Source organism: Osmerus mordax, chromosome 4 (genome assembly GCF_038355195.1).
Source record: "Osmerus mordax isolate fOsmMor3 chromosome 4, fOsmMor3.pri, whole genome shotgun sequence".
NCBI lineage: Eukaryota > Metazoa > Chordata > Actinopteri > Osmeriformes > Osmeridae > Osmerus > Osmerus mordax.
In genome coordinates, this window is record NC_090053.1 from 17,434,603 (window position 1) to 17,451,241 (window position 16,639).

At 49.2% G+C, this 16,639-nt stretch overlaps 1 protein-coding gene across 1 annotated transcript; it reads right to left on the reverse strand.

Annotated features, from left to right (window-relative positions):
• Positions 1-808: 808 nt before the first annotated feature.
• pard6a (par-6 family cell polarity regulator alpha) lies at positions 809-14,730 on the reverse strand. Its single transcript, XM_067235577.1, has 3 exons — positions 14,448-14,730; positions 11,928-12,150; positions 809-3,910 (listed from the first exon to the last, which is right to left on the reverse strand). Exons 1-3 carry the CDS (start codon positions 14,541-14,543, stop codon positions 2,997-2,999), a joined length of 1,233 nt encoding a protein of 410 aa, XP_067091678.1. The 5' UTR covers positions 14,544-14,730; the 3' UTR covers positions 809-2,996.
• Between the last annotated feature and the right edge of the window lie 1,909 nt (positions 14,731-16,639).

Sequence of the window (16,639 nt, forward strand, 5' to 3'; positions counted from 1 at the left end):
CGCTGTCTAAACAGTTTCTAGCCTCTTTATCTAGCTATCCTTGACGTTTTACTTCCCCGTGTCGGAATTAGTCTGCTTAAATAGGCGCAATATAAATCTGGCTAATTTTCAGCATTATAGCTCTATATATATTAATTTTTTAACTTCACATTTCAGCAGTGAGATTGACCTGTACATTGAATCTAATTTTAATATTGATTGTCGGCCAAAGCCTGTGAAATTGACAAGTACAGCGGTTCAATGACACGTAGCTCTAGCTAGATGTCCCATCGACACCAGGCAACGCCAACTTAACGGTTAACACTTGCTAGTTAGGTTACTGTAGTAGGCCTAGCCTACTGCAGTAACAGAGATGTGAGATTTTAGTTTGTCTCATTCTGCTTCCTTTCACCTCAAACGTTTTGATATCAGGCTTATCCAAGATCTTCGCAAACCTTTCAAAAAACTCTGGAGGAGCAGATTCCGTTATCTGACTTTCAGATGACATGGAGTTTAATTAGGGAGAATGAAGGGGTATCCTGATTGATTGTTTAGCAGTGGTCAGTTATAGGTTAAATTGGCTATTCAATTTTAATAGGTTGCCATGGAAATCTAGGGGCGTGCAACATATCCAAATTGTATCAGGCCCGTCTATACTTTTCTAGCAAAACATCTTCATCTGCATTTTCGTTCATCATTAAATATTTCGCTCGTACTTGACCAGGAGATGGCAGCATTGCAGCGACTACAACTGTGCGATGAAATGAGAGATAAAGACTGGACAAGAAAACTGCTCTCTCAGGGTGATTAAATCACAACAATGACCTTTTCCATAATATTTTATTCTCATAATATGTCTTCTTATATAATCAGTATATCTATATATGACATTCACAGTATAGTACAGCCAGGCCCGTCAGATTCCTACATATTCCCTGTCAAACAGGAAGCTCTCGTTAACAAATAAAAGTACAAGAATAAGAAAATATTCTCCATATTTTACACATTTATAAAATGTTCTTTTACAAAACTCTCCCCTGTGATTAAAAATCCCTTGTTTATATTCTTTAATCACTTATATATACATATAGTTACATACTGGACCAGACACAGCAGTCTTCAGTGGTGGTGTGTGTGTGTGCACAGACAGTGGTCTATAAGCAGATGATACATCATTGGCATTTGGGAACTCAGGTGATTCGAGGGCAGAACTCTGTTTTTGTCCATGTGCAGAGCGTTAAACATACATGAACATCACTTTTATCTTCTAACGATGGTTTCTCTCTCCCATGGAAAAAGTTGATCAGCTCTCAGCTCAGCGAACCATCTGCTACTTCAGAAGATACTGGAACCTCAGCTCTTCCCTAATTGGGAGCCAGATCTGACCACCATCCCAAAAGAGTCATTCCACAGAGAATGATTGACTCTGCTGTGCTACAGATGATCGAGGGATCCTCTACTGTCTGTGTCTCTGACCAGCGGGAGGTGATGCCTCTCAGGCCAGCTACCTCCCCTGGCAGGGAGAGGTGAGTTACGACAGCTGTTATTGCAGCTGGATTCAGACAAGAATACATCCTGACCTGCAACAACCATGAAAACACCATATTATATAAATTAGCTCTGGTGTGGTGGGTTATTTGATCCAGTGGGGGCGTGATTCTCTGTTTCTACACATATACACACACACATACCAAAAGACCCACTCCCTCTTTCCCTCTCTCACACACACTCACACACACACACACACACACACACACACACACACACACACACACACATAATCTACAGAAAGAGAGACATCAACACCGGGAGAACGAACAAAAATCCCCTTGGTAGTTTTAGTGTATCAACCACACACACACGCACACACAGCCTCAGGTTTACATTTATAGACAGGAGTGGTCTGTGTGAACAGGGTCCCAGTGTGCATTGCTCTAGGCTTTCCAAACATGAGAGGAATTTCCTTATTCTTACCCAGAATCCCCAGCAGTAATAAGTGTGCATGTAAACAGCTGAGTCTGGCAGAGGTCACGACCCCTGAGCTGGAGCTGTAGGTCTGTCCTCTATTGTGTGTTTGTATATTTCCGCTCAGCAGAGATTAGGTTGGTGGGAGACTTGGTGGAGAAGGAAGGAGCAGGGGATGAGAACTGGAGGAAAGGAGGGGTTGAGAAGAGGAGGAGGGGAGGAGGGACTGTGAGTTATCGGTCGACAAGACCAGACTGCTAGTGAGGACAGTGTGGGGTGTCAGAGGATAAGACTGGGACTACAGCCACCAACACCACACAATGTGAAAGCTCTGTGAAGCAACCAGTCTGATAATGCTGTGATTTCTTATTGTTCTCCGGGCCATAGTAGGTGTCACACCCCAAAGAAAATATTACATAAATATCAGGAGGTCAAAGGCCAATTCATGGACCAATGGGCACTCATAGTGGTCAGTCAGTCAGTGACATCATAGTGTGCAGTAAATCGACCTGTCTTCTAAGATATGCTTTAAAGTTAAAAGACACGTAAAAATAGACAGCAGAAGCTCTCAGATCAGGTGACTAGAGAGACCCAGGTCATGTGACTCAGGCGATCTAGGTCGAGGATTAGATGGAGTCAGGTGATTCAGGTCATGTGATCTAGGCATGGACAAGTTGAGTGCATAGGAAGACCCAAGGCACTTCCTGTGTGGTGACAGCCACTTCCTGGAATCAAGAATGCCCTGTGTGTTTTGTTGTCATGTTGTTGATGTTCCAGTGTGTGATGTGTACGTCAGTCAGGTCATGATGCCTGGTGGTGTTTCAGACAGCTGCTGCTGGGTTGGTTGGTTGATTAGTTGTACTGGTGCCAGGCATCACCGAGGATGACATCATAACTGTCTCTCTCCTCAACAAGGAGAGAGAGACGTACTAACAATCAGGTCACCAGAGCATCGCCTGTGTCCATCCTTGGGGGGAAAACCAGAGTGTTCCAGCGTGTTTTAGTTCCTACCAGGGTGTTTGTGGGTTTCAGGGCATTCCAAAGTGTGTGTGTTACAAGGTGATAATGTTGCCGTCCTCTCTCATGCTCTCTTGACTGCTACTGGTTCTCACCGGGCTGGGGGCGGGGCTTCCGTTCTGGGTGGGCGTGGTCAGCGAGCTGAGCGAGGCCTTGCTGTCCGACAGCGACACGCTACTGGGCAGGGACACGCTCTGGGGGAGTGGCCCGTGCCCTGGGGACGAGGCCGACGGGAAGTCGCCGTGGCTACCATTGCCGTTGGACACGAGGTGTGGCATGTAGGAAGGCAGGCCGTCGCTCTCGATGATGAGGTCGCCGTCTTCGTCGCTGTCGCCCTCGGCGACGCTGTTGCTGTTGCTATAGTGACTGTGGCTGACGCTCTGGGAGGAGGGGCTGGGGGCGGAGTCACGGGAGACGAAGGAGCCCGCGGAGCCGGTGGAGCTGTTGGCCGCAGACGCCTTGCTCCCACGATGCACCACGTTGTTCCTCTGATTGGCCGGTTTGACGGTGACGATGAGGTTGTGGCTGTTGGCCACCATCATGTCCGTCACCTGGTCCAGGGATTTCCCGCTGACGTCAATGCCGTTGACCTCCAGGATCTCGTCGTTGACCCCCAGCAGCCCCGTGCTCTCCGCCAGCCCGCCCCTCACCAGCCGGGAGATGAACACGCCCGGAACCTTCTCCACGCCCTGCTGCGTCACGCGCACGCTCACCCCGTCTCGGATGTAGAAGCCCAGGGGCTTGTGGGAGCCGTGCTTGTGCAGACGCACACGCCGGTGGGTCTCCGGCAGGATGTCCACGTCGATGATGGAGGAAATCTGCCGGAAGTCCTGGGGAAGACCAATCAGGAGCCCCGGTTTGGCTTTCTGCTGAGCTGGGCGGAGCCCCGCCAGGCCCTTTCTCCTCCGCTGGAGAGAGTTGGTGGCAAAGACCACTGGCTCATCCACATCTACGCACACACACAGAAAAAAACAGAGAACACAGTTTAGCTTATTTAGTTTGAAATTTGTATGTATTACCCACACTGCGTTGTTGTTATATATAATGAGTTCACTCAGTCTGGGGAAAAATCCTAAAAATAACAGTCGTGTACAATTCAGTGTGGGTTCTACCGTTTATTATATCTATACTGTATCAACATCGCTGTTCTACAATGCTGTCAGACTTGAATCTTCAGCCCTCAAGCCCTCCCCTCCCTCCAGCCCACACACACCCAGGCCAGTCTGAGAGCAGAGATAACAGGGCCCTGGAGCAGAGACAGTCAGACAGGGAGGTCAGATGGAGGGACAGAGAGAAGAACAGAATGTTGCAGACTGGATAACAGAGATGGAGGACAGCTGACATACTGAGGATTCCACCTCCCACAGTCTCCCGGTCAAAGATCAAGAGAGATGATTGGGTTTTAATCCAGGACAAATGAATCAACCTTTCCATAAAATCAGGTTAAAGCCACACTTCCTTGTTTGAGGGGAACTGAGACCATCTCGTCCGAGCATTTCTGACTGCTTTAGATCCATACATGCTTTAGAACCCCTAATTCAGCCACCCACCTTTAGGGAAAGCTCCGAATCGGAAGTCAGAATCAGAAACCGGTTTATTGCCAAGTGGGTTTTGAAAGACCCAGTAATCAGATTTGGTCTGATGGCGCGTAACAATAAACATATAATGTGAGGACCAAAACAGGCAGAGTGCAAAAGTGCAGAATCCAGATCTCCTGTACAGTACCAAACTAGCAGAGAGGAATGGAACAGGGCTGCAGGGGAGGTTAGTAAAGGCCTGGATGTCGTTATGGAGAGAACTGCATGCTGGGAGAATGAAAGCAGAAGTCATCAACACCCCAGAAAGATGAGGACAGATTCCTCCCAAGATAGCTTGTTTACTGTTTCCACTTCTGTCTCTAAAGGGAAATACACTCGAGCTGAATATTCCGGTATGTGAATGTGTATTATGTGAGTATAGTATACGTGTGAGTTTCAGCCTGTGCGTGAGTGTGTGTGTGTGTGTGTGTGTACAGACAAGAGCTCTAGTCTGTTTTCCCCCTGTCCTCCCATTAGTGTAGTCCCCCACAGAGAGGGGAGTTCTGTGTTATTAAGCAGTGAAGAAGAAGGAGGAGGAGGAGGAGCGTGTCTGGTCTGGCAGACTCCAGGAAGAGGAGGAGGAAGAGAAGGAGGATAACAGCTAGTCTGGTCTGGTAGACTCCAGAGGGAAGAGGAGATGGAGGAGGACTGTAAGGAGGGCAGGGGCTGCAGACAGGGCTGCCCTGCTACTAGACACATACTTACATTTACATTACATTTAGCCATTCAGCAGACGCTCTTATCCAGAGCGACTTACAGTAAGTACAGGGACATTCTCCCCGAGGCAAGTAGGGTGAAGTGCCTTGCCCAAGGACACGTCATTTGTCACGGCCGGGAATCGAACCAACAACCTTCTGATTAATAGCCCGACTCCCTAACCGCTCAGCCACCTGACTCCCCTACTGTAGCCTTGATGGAGCTTCTGACACCATGTTTGGGTAGACCTCCACCATCATTCTCCTCACATATACAGTAGACGCTGTCCTACAATATCCTGGTACAGCCCTGCATAATTGTTCAGTCAGCATGTCATGTGATCCTTGCGCAACCTTTAGGAGGATAATATAGTGTTCAAAAAATAAACCTCTTTATTTTTCTCTATTATCCATTTCACTTTCTTTCTCAGCAGATGCTCTGAGCTATATCGACCAACAGGTCTGAGATCAGCTTTGATGGTGAGACATCAAACACTAATGCACAGGCCGGCTGGCCACCTCCCTAGGGAGCACTGTGTTGGTGTGTGCAGAGAGAGAGAGACAGAGAGAGAGAAAGAGAGAGAACATGTGTGTGTGAGCAAGTGTGTGTGTGTGAGATAGTGAGAGAGATAGAGAGAGAGAGGGTGTATGTGTGTGAGAGAGAGAGAGTGTGTGTGTGTGTGTGTGTGTGTGTGAGAGAGAGAGAGAGAGAGTGTGTGTGTGTGAGAGAAAGAGAAAGTGTGTGTATGTCAGTGTGTGTGGAGAGGTAGGCTGACTCAGCTGACAGAGGAACAACAATAAGAGCTGGTTGTCTGCAGCCTGCAGGCATAGACACTGCTGATCCCCTCAAACCTCCCTCTCTGATCCCGCATGCAAACACACACACACACAAATACGTACTAGCACAAATGTGTATACACACACAGAGACATACACGTGCACACACACACACAGGCTGACTTTTGCGTCAGACCTTTCACTAACAAAGTCACTATTAAGAAAAGAGAGATGTTACTGTTAGTGAATTCTAACCAACCATTAGTCTGCCTCCTGTGCTAGTATGCTACAGACTTTCGCTCTCTCGCTCCCCCCCTCTCTATCTCTTTCTTGCTCTCTCTCCCTCTTCCGCTCTCTCTCCACCCCATCTCTCCCTCTCTTTTTCTTTCCTGCTCTGTGTCTCTGTCTATCTCTCTGTCTATCTCTCTGTCTATCTCTCTGTCTATCTCTCTGTCTATCTCTCTGTCTATCTCTCTGTCTCTCACACACACAACTACATGCTTGAATCAAGCCAATGAAAAGGTGAAAAGGGCATTTAGCTGCCCCCCCCAGCACCTCTCCCCCAGCGACAGGGCCTAGTGTTGGAGGAGATGGTGTTATTGCAGAACAGGAGAGATTGTTGATAGGAAAACTGGGCTCCACATGGATGTTATTACAGTACGAGATGGTTTGGGTTACTCTAGACACACACACTTTCTAAACACGCACACACACACACACCTATAACCGTGAGTTTACTCTTCATCTTGCTATATTATTGCAGCCAGGAACTCATTACTGAATGGAACCATTCATCCCAGTGGTTATTGCTGTAGAACAGCAGTAAATGCTTTGCTGGTTGGCTTGCTGGCTGGCTGGCTGGTAGGCTGGCTGGCTGGTTGGCTGGTTGGCTGGCTGACAATGACTGACTGGTTGAGTGGTCACACACCCAGAACTACCTCCACACACACACACACACACTCAGGAGGAGTGGCCTCACCCTGGGTTCCATCTGGAGACTGAGGCCGTGCCATATGGTCACCATGGCAACCCCCACGCCCCGCGGTTTCATCCCATGTAAACAGACTCCACACCGCCTAACCGCTCCTGCAGACACACACGCTATACCTACACCCTCACCTCTAACTTCCCAGCCACCAAACAAGCTGGAAGGCAGCACTGGCATGAGCACACAGAGACAGTCACACAATGAGTGAGCACACAGCAGGTGCAAGGCAGGCTAGTGGAGGCTGAACAGGTACACTGACTAGTAGGTCATGTCTCACACACACACACAGACACCGGTTGTGTCTAACGGGATGTGTGTGGGATTAGCTGGCGGACTGTGTCCATCTTTAATCCCCCCTTTAATCTCATCTCAGGATTATTTCAGGCGTGAGCACACACACACACACACACACACACACACACACTAATGACTGGAATACAATAGACGGTTGTTATTAGTGCTCTGTTTTCTATAAAACTCTTCATCACATCTGTGTCTGTCTGCACGCCATCCTAACCCTCTTCTACAGTTCCGTCCCGTCTCCCCCGACACACACACACACACACACACCCCTACACACACCAGCTACACATCCTCACCACCAGACTGGCCTGGGCTACTGGGCAGAGATCTGCTACCTCTGTGTGCTGCCTTCAACTGCTCTGGCCCGACCTCCACTACCCAGTAGACTGATGTACTAGAGTGACATCTAGCAGCTTAGCGCTTCTAGCACAGTGGAACAGAAACATGGTGACAGGCTGGACGCTAACCCAAGGATGGCGTATTGGCACAGTTAGCGTCGTTAGAGCATGGGAACTTCCTCTCATCCCTTATTAGCTTGCCCATGTGGGGGAGGGGGTCCAAATGCCTTTCTCACATCTTTTCTTTTTTTTTCTCCTTTGTCACTGATTGTTCTGTCTCTGTCCTGTCAACACCGAGCCTGGGTGTGTTACTGGGTACCGTGTGGACCAATCAGGTAAGACTGAGATGACCCAACGGCTTTGATTAGCTGAGGTCAGTCTTATCACCGTAGTGCACCAGTCTGACGTCTCCATCAGCTGGTAGCTGACAGCAGGGGGTCTGGAGGCCCTTGTCGCTACATTTAATTTACGATCCTATATTGGCTTATGGACAGCCGACAGTACAAGACCCGATTTAACACGCATAAATGACTAAATGAATGAAATGACACGCACTCTCTCTCCCTCTCCGTCTGTGTGTCTCTCTGTCTCTCTCTCTCTCTGTCTGTCTGTCTCTGTCTGTCTCTCTTTCTGTCTGTGTCTGTCTCTCTCTGTCTCATTTTCTCTCTCACACACACACAATCTATCTCACCCCTCCTCCCTCCCTCCCTCCTCCCTCCCCCTCTCCTCCACACCTCTGGCATCTCTTCTATGTTTAGGAGCGGGTTAGATTAGGCCCACCTGGAGGGATCTGGATGAGAGTCACATTCCCTCACAGGCAGTGACAAAGAGTCTGGTGCTGCCCAAACACATCCACCTGCTCAACACATGTTCCCTCTCCCCATGTCGGTCTGTCTCTCCCTCTCTCTCAATCTCCCACTCTCAATCTCCCTCTCTGACTATGTCTCTCGCACTCTCCCACATTCTCTCCATGTCTCTCTCCCTCTCTCTCCCTCCTCTTTCCTCCTGTCTATTACCCTTCCCTCTCTTTCTCCTTTACTACCAACAAAAATCTGTCTCTCCGCGTCCCTCTCTTCTCCCAACTTCATCTCTCCTCTCTTTATCTCTCCTGCTTGTGAATAATGTATCCCCTGTAGAGCAGTGATGTTGGCAACCAATCGGTGAGGCTCCCGTCAGCCAATCAAAACTCGCAGGGACAAAGACAGAGATAGCACGTCTTAAACGTAGACTCTGCTCATGTAACACACACTGTGCTTGACACATGACTGCATAAATACAAATACACCATACACAAAGACATGTGAACACAAACAATGGCATGTACCCACACACACACACACACATAGGCAGAGTGTGTCCCTGGGGTGTGTGTAGAGCAGGAGCAGCTGTGTCAGGCTCAGTTGAGTGCACGCTGCAGGGGGAGCAGGAGGGAATATCTGCTAAAAACAACCGACGCATGGCCCATAGCAGCCAACAAACCACTCACACACACACACACTTAAACACACACGCACATGTGTGTTTAAGGAGGACCGCTTGCTGGAGGACATGTTTCAGGAAGCTTGTGTCTATAGGCCCTCTCGAGAGGTTAAGCAAAATGAAAACCCTTCCTTCCCTCTTTCTCTCCTCCGGATCTTCTCCCCCCCTTCCTTTCCTTATGTATCTAAATCCCCCCTCTCTCCTCTGCCCCCCCCCTCTCCTCTGCCCCTCCTCCCCCTCCTCAGCCAGTGTAATGTGAGTTAGCGTGCCATGCTCCAGCATGAACAGCACACCAGCCTCATGGTGAAATAACTCCTCCTGATTGAGACAGATTTAGAAACAACAGGTTCTCTCCAGCTCCCTCCCTGATGTCTCAGCCCCACACAGACCTCCCTCCTGGGCAGCATCTCACCTCAGGCTGGGCTGGGGCTTGAGGGAGCTGGGGGGCTGGTGGCGCTAGTGGCACTGGGGGGCTGGATCCAGGGTGGAGCTTATGGGGCACACGTGGAGTGGCTGGTGGAGAGTGTGTGTGTCTAGCAGTGTGTGTGTGAAGTATCTCATGTGTGGTGTGCCTCATTAGTCACCAGTGGGAAAGTGAATTGCCTCTAAGAGAGATGAGCTCATGCTAAAAGCCTCATCCATTTGATCCACAGCACTCACTGGCATTACTAGTGCCCACTAGGGTGTGTGTGTGTGTGTATGCCTTCATTATTAGGGCCCACTAGGGTGTGTGTGTGTGTGTGTGTGTGTGTGTGTGTGTGTGTGTGTGTGTGTGTGTGTGTGCCTTCAGTATTAGGGCCCACTAGGGTGTGTGTGTGTGTGTGTGTGTGTGTGTGTGTGTGTGTGTGTGCCTTCAGTATTAGGGCCCACCAGGGTATGTGTGTGTGTGTGTGTGTTCGTATGCCTGCAAAATGAAGGCCCAAAGGTGTGTGTGTGTGTGTTCACCATCCAGACCCCGCCAGTGCAGCCAGCACAGAGCGGGGTCCTCCTCCAGTAGAGCCCCGCTCTGGGCACGCCGGTCCACATGCTCGCGGGGGATCAGTCACACACACACCACTGCTGAGACATCTTATTTTGTCAGTGACATGTTGTGAAGTGACTTGCTACCACTGCACTCACGCGTACACACAGCAGGTGAGAGAACCACGTGGTGAGAGAGAGAAAGAGAGAGAGAGAGAGAGAGAGAGAGAGAGAGAGAGAGAGAGAGAGAGAGCAAGCAAGAGAAAAGTCTGACTGCAGAAGGATATTCTGACTGAGATATAAACCAGATCCTCTCCTCCTCATCTCCTATTCTCTCCTCTAACCTCCTCTCCACCCACTAATCTGAGATTGAATGAAAATAAGAGTATGTTGAAGACTCTATAAAGTTCCAGGGTAATTTCTATGAATAATAAAAAGCTGTAATCACCCAGCACCAGACTCTGCATAGTTACGGCTGTCATGACGATAAGACCCGAGTAGAGAGGAGAGGTTCAGCTTCCCAAGTTAGGGACACACACACACACACACTTCCAGGGTGACTGAAAAGAGCTGAGCTAAGACCCTGAACCAGAGCTAATCTGAGTTCTTATTTTGTCCCTGAAAGGAAAGCAGTATTTAGCTAATAACATTAATAAGATGACCGTGTCAGGAGAGTTTCTCAACACTGCTGCCCGCTCAGTCTGGGCTGATCCACAACAACAGCCACCATTCTTCTCATTAGCATTATTACGCAAACCAACAATGCTACGCAACTCTACCGGAACACAAAACAACAACCCAGCATAACAACGACACAGCGAGCCAGGAGAGGAGCGCAGTCAGACAGGGGAGGGGAGGCTGGATGCTTCAGCCAGGGTATTGGAATGCAACCCTGCAGCAGAACTGTTGTGGATCAGAACCATGCTGAAAAGATGGAGTGGTTGGGAGAAAGATAAAGCGACTGATATTGAACAGGGCCGAGAGTGACCGAAATATACAGACGGTGCCAAGAGGAGGGTTATTGATAGACACAGTTATTGATAAGTCCAAGAAGAGGAGCCCTGATCCTTTCATTCTCTCGCTCTGCCCATTCCCCTCTCTCTCCCTCCATCTCCCTCTCTTTCCCCCTCTCGGTCTCTCTCTCCCTCCATCTCCCCATCTCCCCCTCTCTCTCTCTCTCTCTCCCCATCTCTCTAAATCCATCTCTCTGCATTCCTCAGGTTGGCTTGGTGCCAGATGACTGTACCCTCCCAAGCTGTCCAGGCTTGTAACAATGAACAGCACCCAGGCATACAGGGAAACACACACACACACAATCACAATACAACTCCTTCATCACCAGCTCTCCAGTCACTCCACTGTCGGAGCACACACTCGTGGAACACTAAATAACAGCCAGTCATACTGCTGTCAACAACTTCACAAAAGGGATTGTTGAGACATTGTGTTCCCTGCCAGGACCCGAGGGCCAGCCAGGTGGGAACCTGTAGAGAGAGACAGAGCTAATCCAGTCTGTCCTCACACAGGTGCTGAACCCCAGTTAACGACACACACACAGCAGAACTACAGAGACTCCAACGGAACTACAAACATAGAGATTCTAGAAGGAGTCGAAGCTCTCCGGTTAGAGAACTCCTTCTCCATTCCCTTTTCCTCCCTCCCTCCTTTCATCCCCATCCCCAATTTCCCTCTCCTCCCTTCCCCCCTCCTCCCTCTACCCTTCTTCCCTCTCCCCCCTCTCCTCCTCTCCTCCCTTCCCCCCTCTTCCCTCTCCGTTTCCTCTCCCCTCTCTCTACCTTTTCTCCCCCTTCTCTTCCATCTCCCTCTCCCTCCATCCTCCCTCTCTCACCTCTCTTCTGGATGATGATTCGGAGCAGCGGATTGGCTGAGGACAGGGCCTTAAGGAAGTTGTCATCGTTGTTGATGGGCAGGAGGTCTCCTTGCACGTCGGCGTATCCCAGCAGCACCTCCACACCGGGGATGCGGTGTACCGTCTGCAGCAGCCTGTAGAACTCCTGGAACCCTCCGGAACCTGACCTCTTCAGGGCGAAACGCCTGTACTCCGCCTCGAACTGCCACACACGAGGACACAAGAACACAACACGGGAGTTAAAAATTGGGCTTACATTAATGGCTGAGTAGAAATGGTTTATCGATGGAAGCTAGTGACACTACAGCAGAGTTGATGCTAGAGAGTCAATGCAGTGGTCTGCCATGTAACCCAGCTAAATCACCACTTCACTCTTTCTGTGGGGTCGGTCATAGCTCAGTGGTTAGAGCACTGGAGGTTCAAATGGCCCCCTGACCGTTGCTTTGGATACATGGGTCTGATGAATGAAAACGTGATTTCTCTCTCTGCACTTCCTCCAATGCTCTTTTTAGTTTCTCTGTTTTCAACCACAAATGTTAAAACTTCCTCAAGCACACACTGGCTTCCTCAACCAGGCCGACAGACACCATGCAGATAGCAGCACCGGGCAGGAGGAGAAGATACATAAATAGAGAAAGAGAGAGAGAGAAAGAGAGAGAGTGATGGTGAGGGGGAAGAGAGGGAGAGAGAGAGAAAGAAAGAGAGGTACACATTGTCCTACTTAGCACTTTCCCACTTCCATTTCTGACCTGACACATAAGACTGGTTAAGAATGCTACCGTTCTGGAAAGCTGACATTTCTACAGCAGCAGAACTAGAAAAAAATGAGTGTGAATGTGACATATGAACTCCTGGGTGTAGCTGAGCTATGTAACATAAGTATTTGGTAATTGGTGGTTATGATGGAGAGGAGGTCGGTGGTCCAGGAAGAGGCTACCAGGAGATCTATAGGAGCCTGCCCAACAGATCCCAGGCCCTGTGTGAGTGACCAGTCAGGAAAGGGTAGAATCAGACAGTGAGACTCTGCAGGATTTCATTTCATCACTAATGCAGTTATTCTTACGCACCCTAATGGTACAGCTTACCCACACACCTAAACCTCACACACTGTGGAACAGACTGGTGCAGGCATGAGAGGACGTATAGGGGAGAGAAAGGCTGGAGAGAGGCAGAAGAGAGCGAGGCAGGAGAGATAGAGGCAGGAAAGAGAGGCAGGAAAGATAAGCAGCAGAGAGAGAGAGAGAGAGAGAGAGAGAGAGAGAGAGAGAGAGAGAGAGAGAGAGAGAGAGAGAGAGAGAGAGAGAGAGAGAGAGAGAGGGGGGGGGGGGAAACAAATGAGTGGTAACGAAACAAACAGGTCAGGAAATACTCTTGGGAGAGGGAGACAGGGATAGACACGTAGAGGGAAGAGAGGTATATGGGACAGGGTCAGAAGAACCGGTTCTTCTCTATCAGCATCCATTACTATAATGCCCTTTCAGTTCTCCTCTGAAAACAAGCTTCTTTCTAGTGCTGTAATTCATTTACCTTTCATTCCTGAAGTAATATTTGTGAACGGTGGAGTCGGGTTCTAAAATAAACCCACCAAATACAGTGAACTCAGTCAAGTGAGGGATGGACAGTTGCAGTATCTGAATGTGAACTTCCCTTGGATGAAGTATGAGAAACAGGGAGCAGGAAACACTAGGTTTGTTTACAAACTTCCTGATGGTTTTACAGAGGGGTCTGATGACTGTGTACACCCCGACCTGTCCGTATTCATCATACAATCATCTGAATAGAAAGTAATGACAGCCTAATTATTTTTAGTATAATTATTAGAAAGGGTGACAGAGAGTTGTATTTTTACAATGAATCCATTCAAGGAAGTTTGTCCCTGTTCCTGACCACATACAGATGAGTGATCACTTATGAGTCCGTCGGTGTCCAGGACAGTACTCCTCCCTGCCCTCCCTCACAACCATGTCTCCTCGATGACTAATCAGCGAGGCCAGATAGGCTAATTAGCTGTTTTCATCCCGACTTCGCTCCGTTGCTGCACCGGAGGCTTGCGCTAGAACACCTCACAGAGGATAACAACAGCCGCGGACACAGCGCTCACAGCAAACCCGAGCATAGAACAGACCGAGTAAGCTGTCATCCGCTAAAAACACGGTGGAAGATAAGACAGACGCTCTAAGCTCGCGCCCAAACCGGAGAGACGTACTGACAATAATGTTATGGACGTATACCAGCTAATGTCCCCTGGTCGGAAGGGATTTGTACCCCATATATAATCCGAGCGAGCGAGTCGAGATGAGAAGCAGAGCTCTGCAGACAAATCCCATTAGAAGCTACGACAGGAAGGTTTGATAGATAGCCCTGGATAGATCGAGGGTGTCATCCATGCACGCGCCTGATGTAGTAAGCTCCTAGTCAATACCCCCGCTGTCCGGTTCCTCGGTACGCATTGCCAATAACAAGCTATTCACATAATTTGCTTGTCGTGTGCTGTCTTACCTTGCTCTTGACCTCCACCAAATTTTCCGTGTGTTTCAGCGGAGTCCTCTGGTTTCTTGACATGTTTGCGCGATGTGTTCCCGCGGATAGAACCATCCACGGGCTTTCCTAGAAACAGGATAGAACGGTACGTTTGTCACTCCTTCGTCAGCGCGTAGGCTCGCCTCAACATGGGGCCTGTGGCAGGTTTTCACGGCAGGTAGACTACAGCCTCCGAAGGGTCCGTCCGGTACAGTAGTAGCCTATCGGTCTATGTGGGAAAACGTTCCTTCAGAGCTACGCTGCCGCTACCGTTGCCTCAATAACAATGACGTCAGATGGGCATGCCGCTTGTAGGCGGGGGTGGGGTCACTTGCTGTGTCCTTTAGATGTTTCGTTTCTGTTGATACCCTAAACAGGTGGGACCAATTCCTAAAAAGAAAGATTTTAATCGTAACAAAAGAATGGGGTAGGCGTACTGATGTGACTGTGAGTCAGTGACGGTACTCTTTAAACTTCAGTCGTCCGATGATTAAGATTATTTCCGACAAAAGTGATTCATGGACTGTAATGAAAACTTCAGCAGGGGTCATGTTTACTTTCGATACTTCCCAGGGAGAAATAACTTACCTTGGAAACAGTCCTTGATACGACTTCAGAGTTATGTTCTATGTCTACCCACCCTGCCCTCTGCCCCCAGGCCCAGCCCCCCTCCTCTCCCTCCCTTCTCCAATTTGAATACCTCAGCCAACCGTGGCATGGGCTCAGTAAGCTGGTGTGTTGCAATCGGTCCAGTACCACACTGTGTCAGCCTCTCTCTGAAGAGAACATGGAGTGTTAGAGGTGGGCCTCAGGCTTACGTAAGAGACTCACATCTCTGGAGAAGGAGACCAGCGCTCTGGAGAGAGAAGAGAGGAGACCCAGGCCAAACATTTCTCCTCTCCTCACCTCTCTCCTCCTTTGTTCCTGGGCCGCCTATGTAACTGTCTGTGACAATGGAGAGATTAGGAATGCAGGAATGCAGAGTGAGACAGCGAAAGAGAGCGAGCGAGAGAGAGAGAGAGAGAGAGAGTGAGAGAGAGCGAGAAAATGAATCTTGCTGCCTGTGAATTTTGTACACCAGGTCAATGCTTTGATCTTCACAACCCTGCTACCTGTGTGTGTGGGTGTGTGTGTGTGTGAGAAAGACAGACAGAGAGAGAGAGAGAGATGGAGGCGGGGGGGGTGGTGAAGGCAATATCCTGAGCTCCCCTCGGAGAGAGCTTCCTGTGGCTGCCAACGCCATGTCAGCATGCAGGTACAAACACCTGGAGACTGAAAGGCTTTCATCATCTGACTACTGAAGACACTCAACCAACCAGCTGACCAAAATAGCTTTTGACAAAAAAAGATTCCCCGTTGAACACACGCCCATATTTACGAGAGGTTACACAAATGCTTAACTATGCTGTCCTCTGACTCCTGTCCCTGTTCCCTCCTTGCTCTCCCCCCACCCTCAACACCTCTCCCCAGCCAGGACAGAGAGAGGGTATATGTGGAGGAGAGACTGTGTAACAGTCGGTTTCACCTCCACATCCCTGCAGCCACACCCTGGAGAGACTAACCCCATCTTAATTAATTTCCACAACTGCTTCCATTCCAGTTTCCATCTGCAGCAGCCCAGGAATGTCAGCTATGCGAGTCAGTCATGTAAGCAAGCTGTGTGGAGCTGCTGATAAGATAGCTTCAACTCTCACCTCTCCTCTCTTCTCCTTCGGCTCTCTTCTCCTCTCGACTCCTCTCTTCTCCTGTATTCACCTCTCTCATCCTCTTTTCTCTTCTCCTCTTCTCCTCTCCTCTCATCTCCCCTCTTCTCCAGAATACCCGTACATAAACATGCAACGCAACTCCTCTTCATTGTTCAGCCTCTCCTACAACCTGCTAGATACCTACTGGGTTCTAGGGAGTCAGGCGGCTCGTTGCCAGTTCGATTCCCGGTCATGCCAACTGATGTTGTGTCCTTGGGCAAGACACTTCACCCTACTTGCCTCGGGGGAATGTCCCTGTACTTACTGTAAGTCGCTCTGGATAAGAGCGTCTGCTAAATGACTAAATGTAAATGTAACTAGAGAGGGTACAATTTCTGGGGAAATTGTAGGGTGTGCTTGCTTGCGTCGGTTGCACAGGGGTCCGTTTTTGAATGACATTTTTACAACTGATTTATGTATATTTTA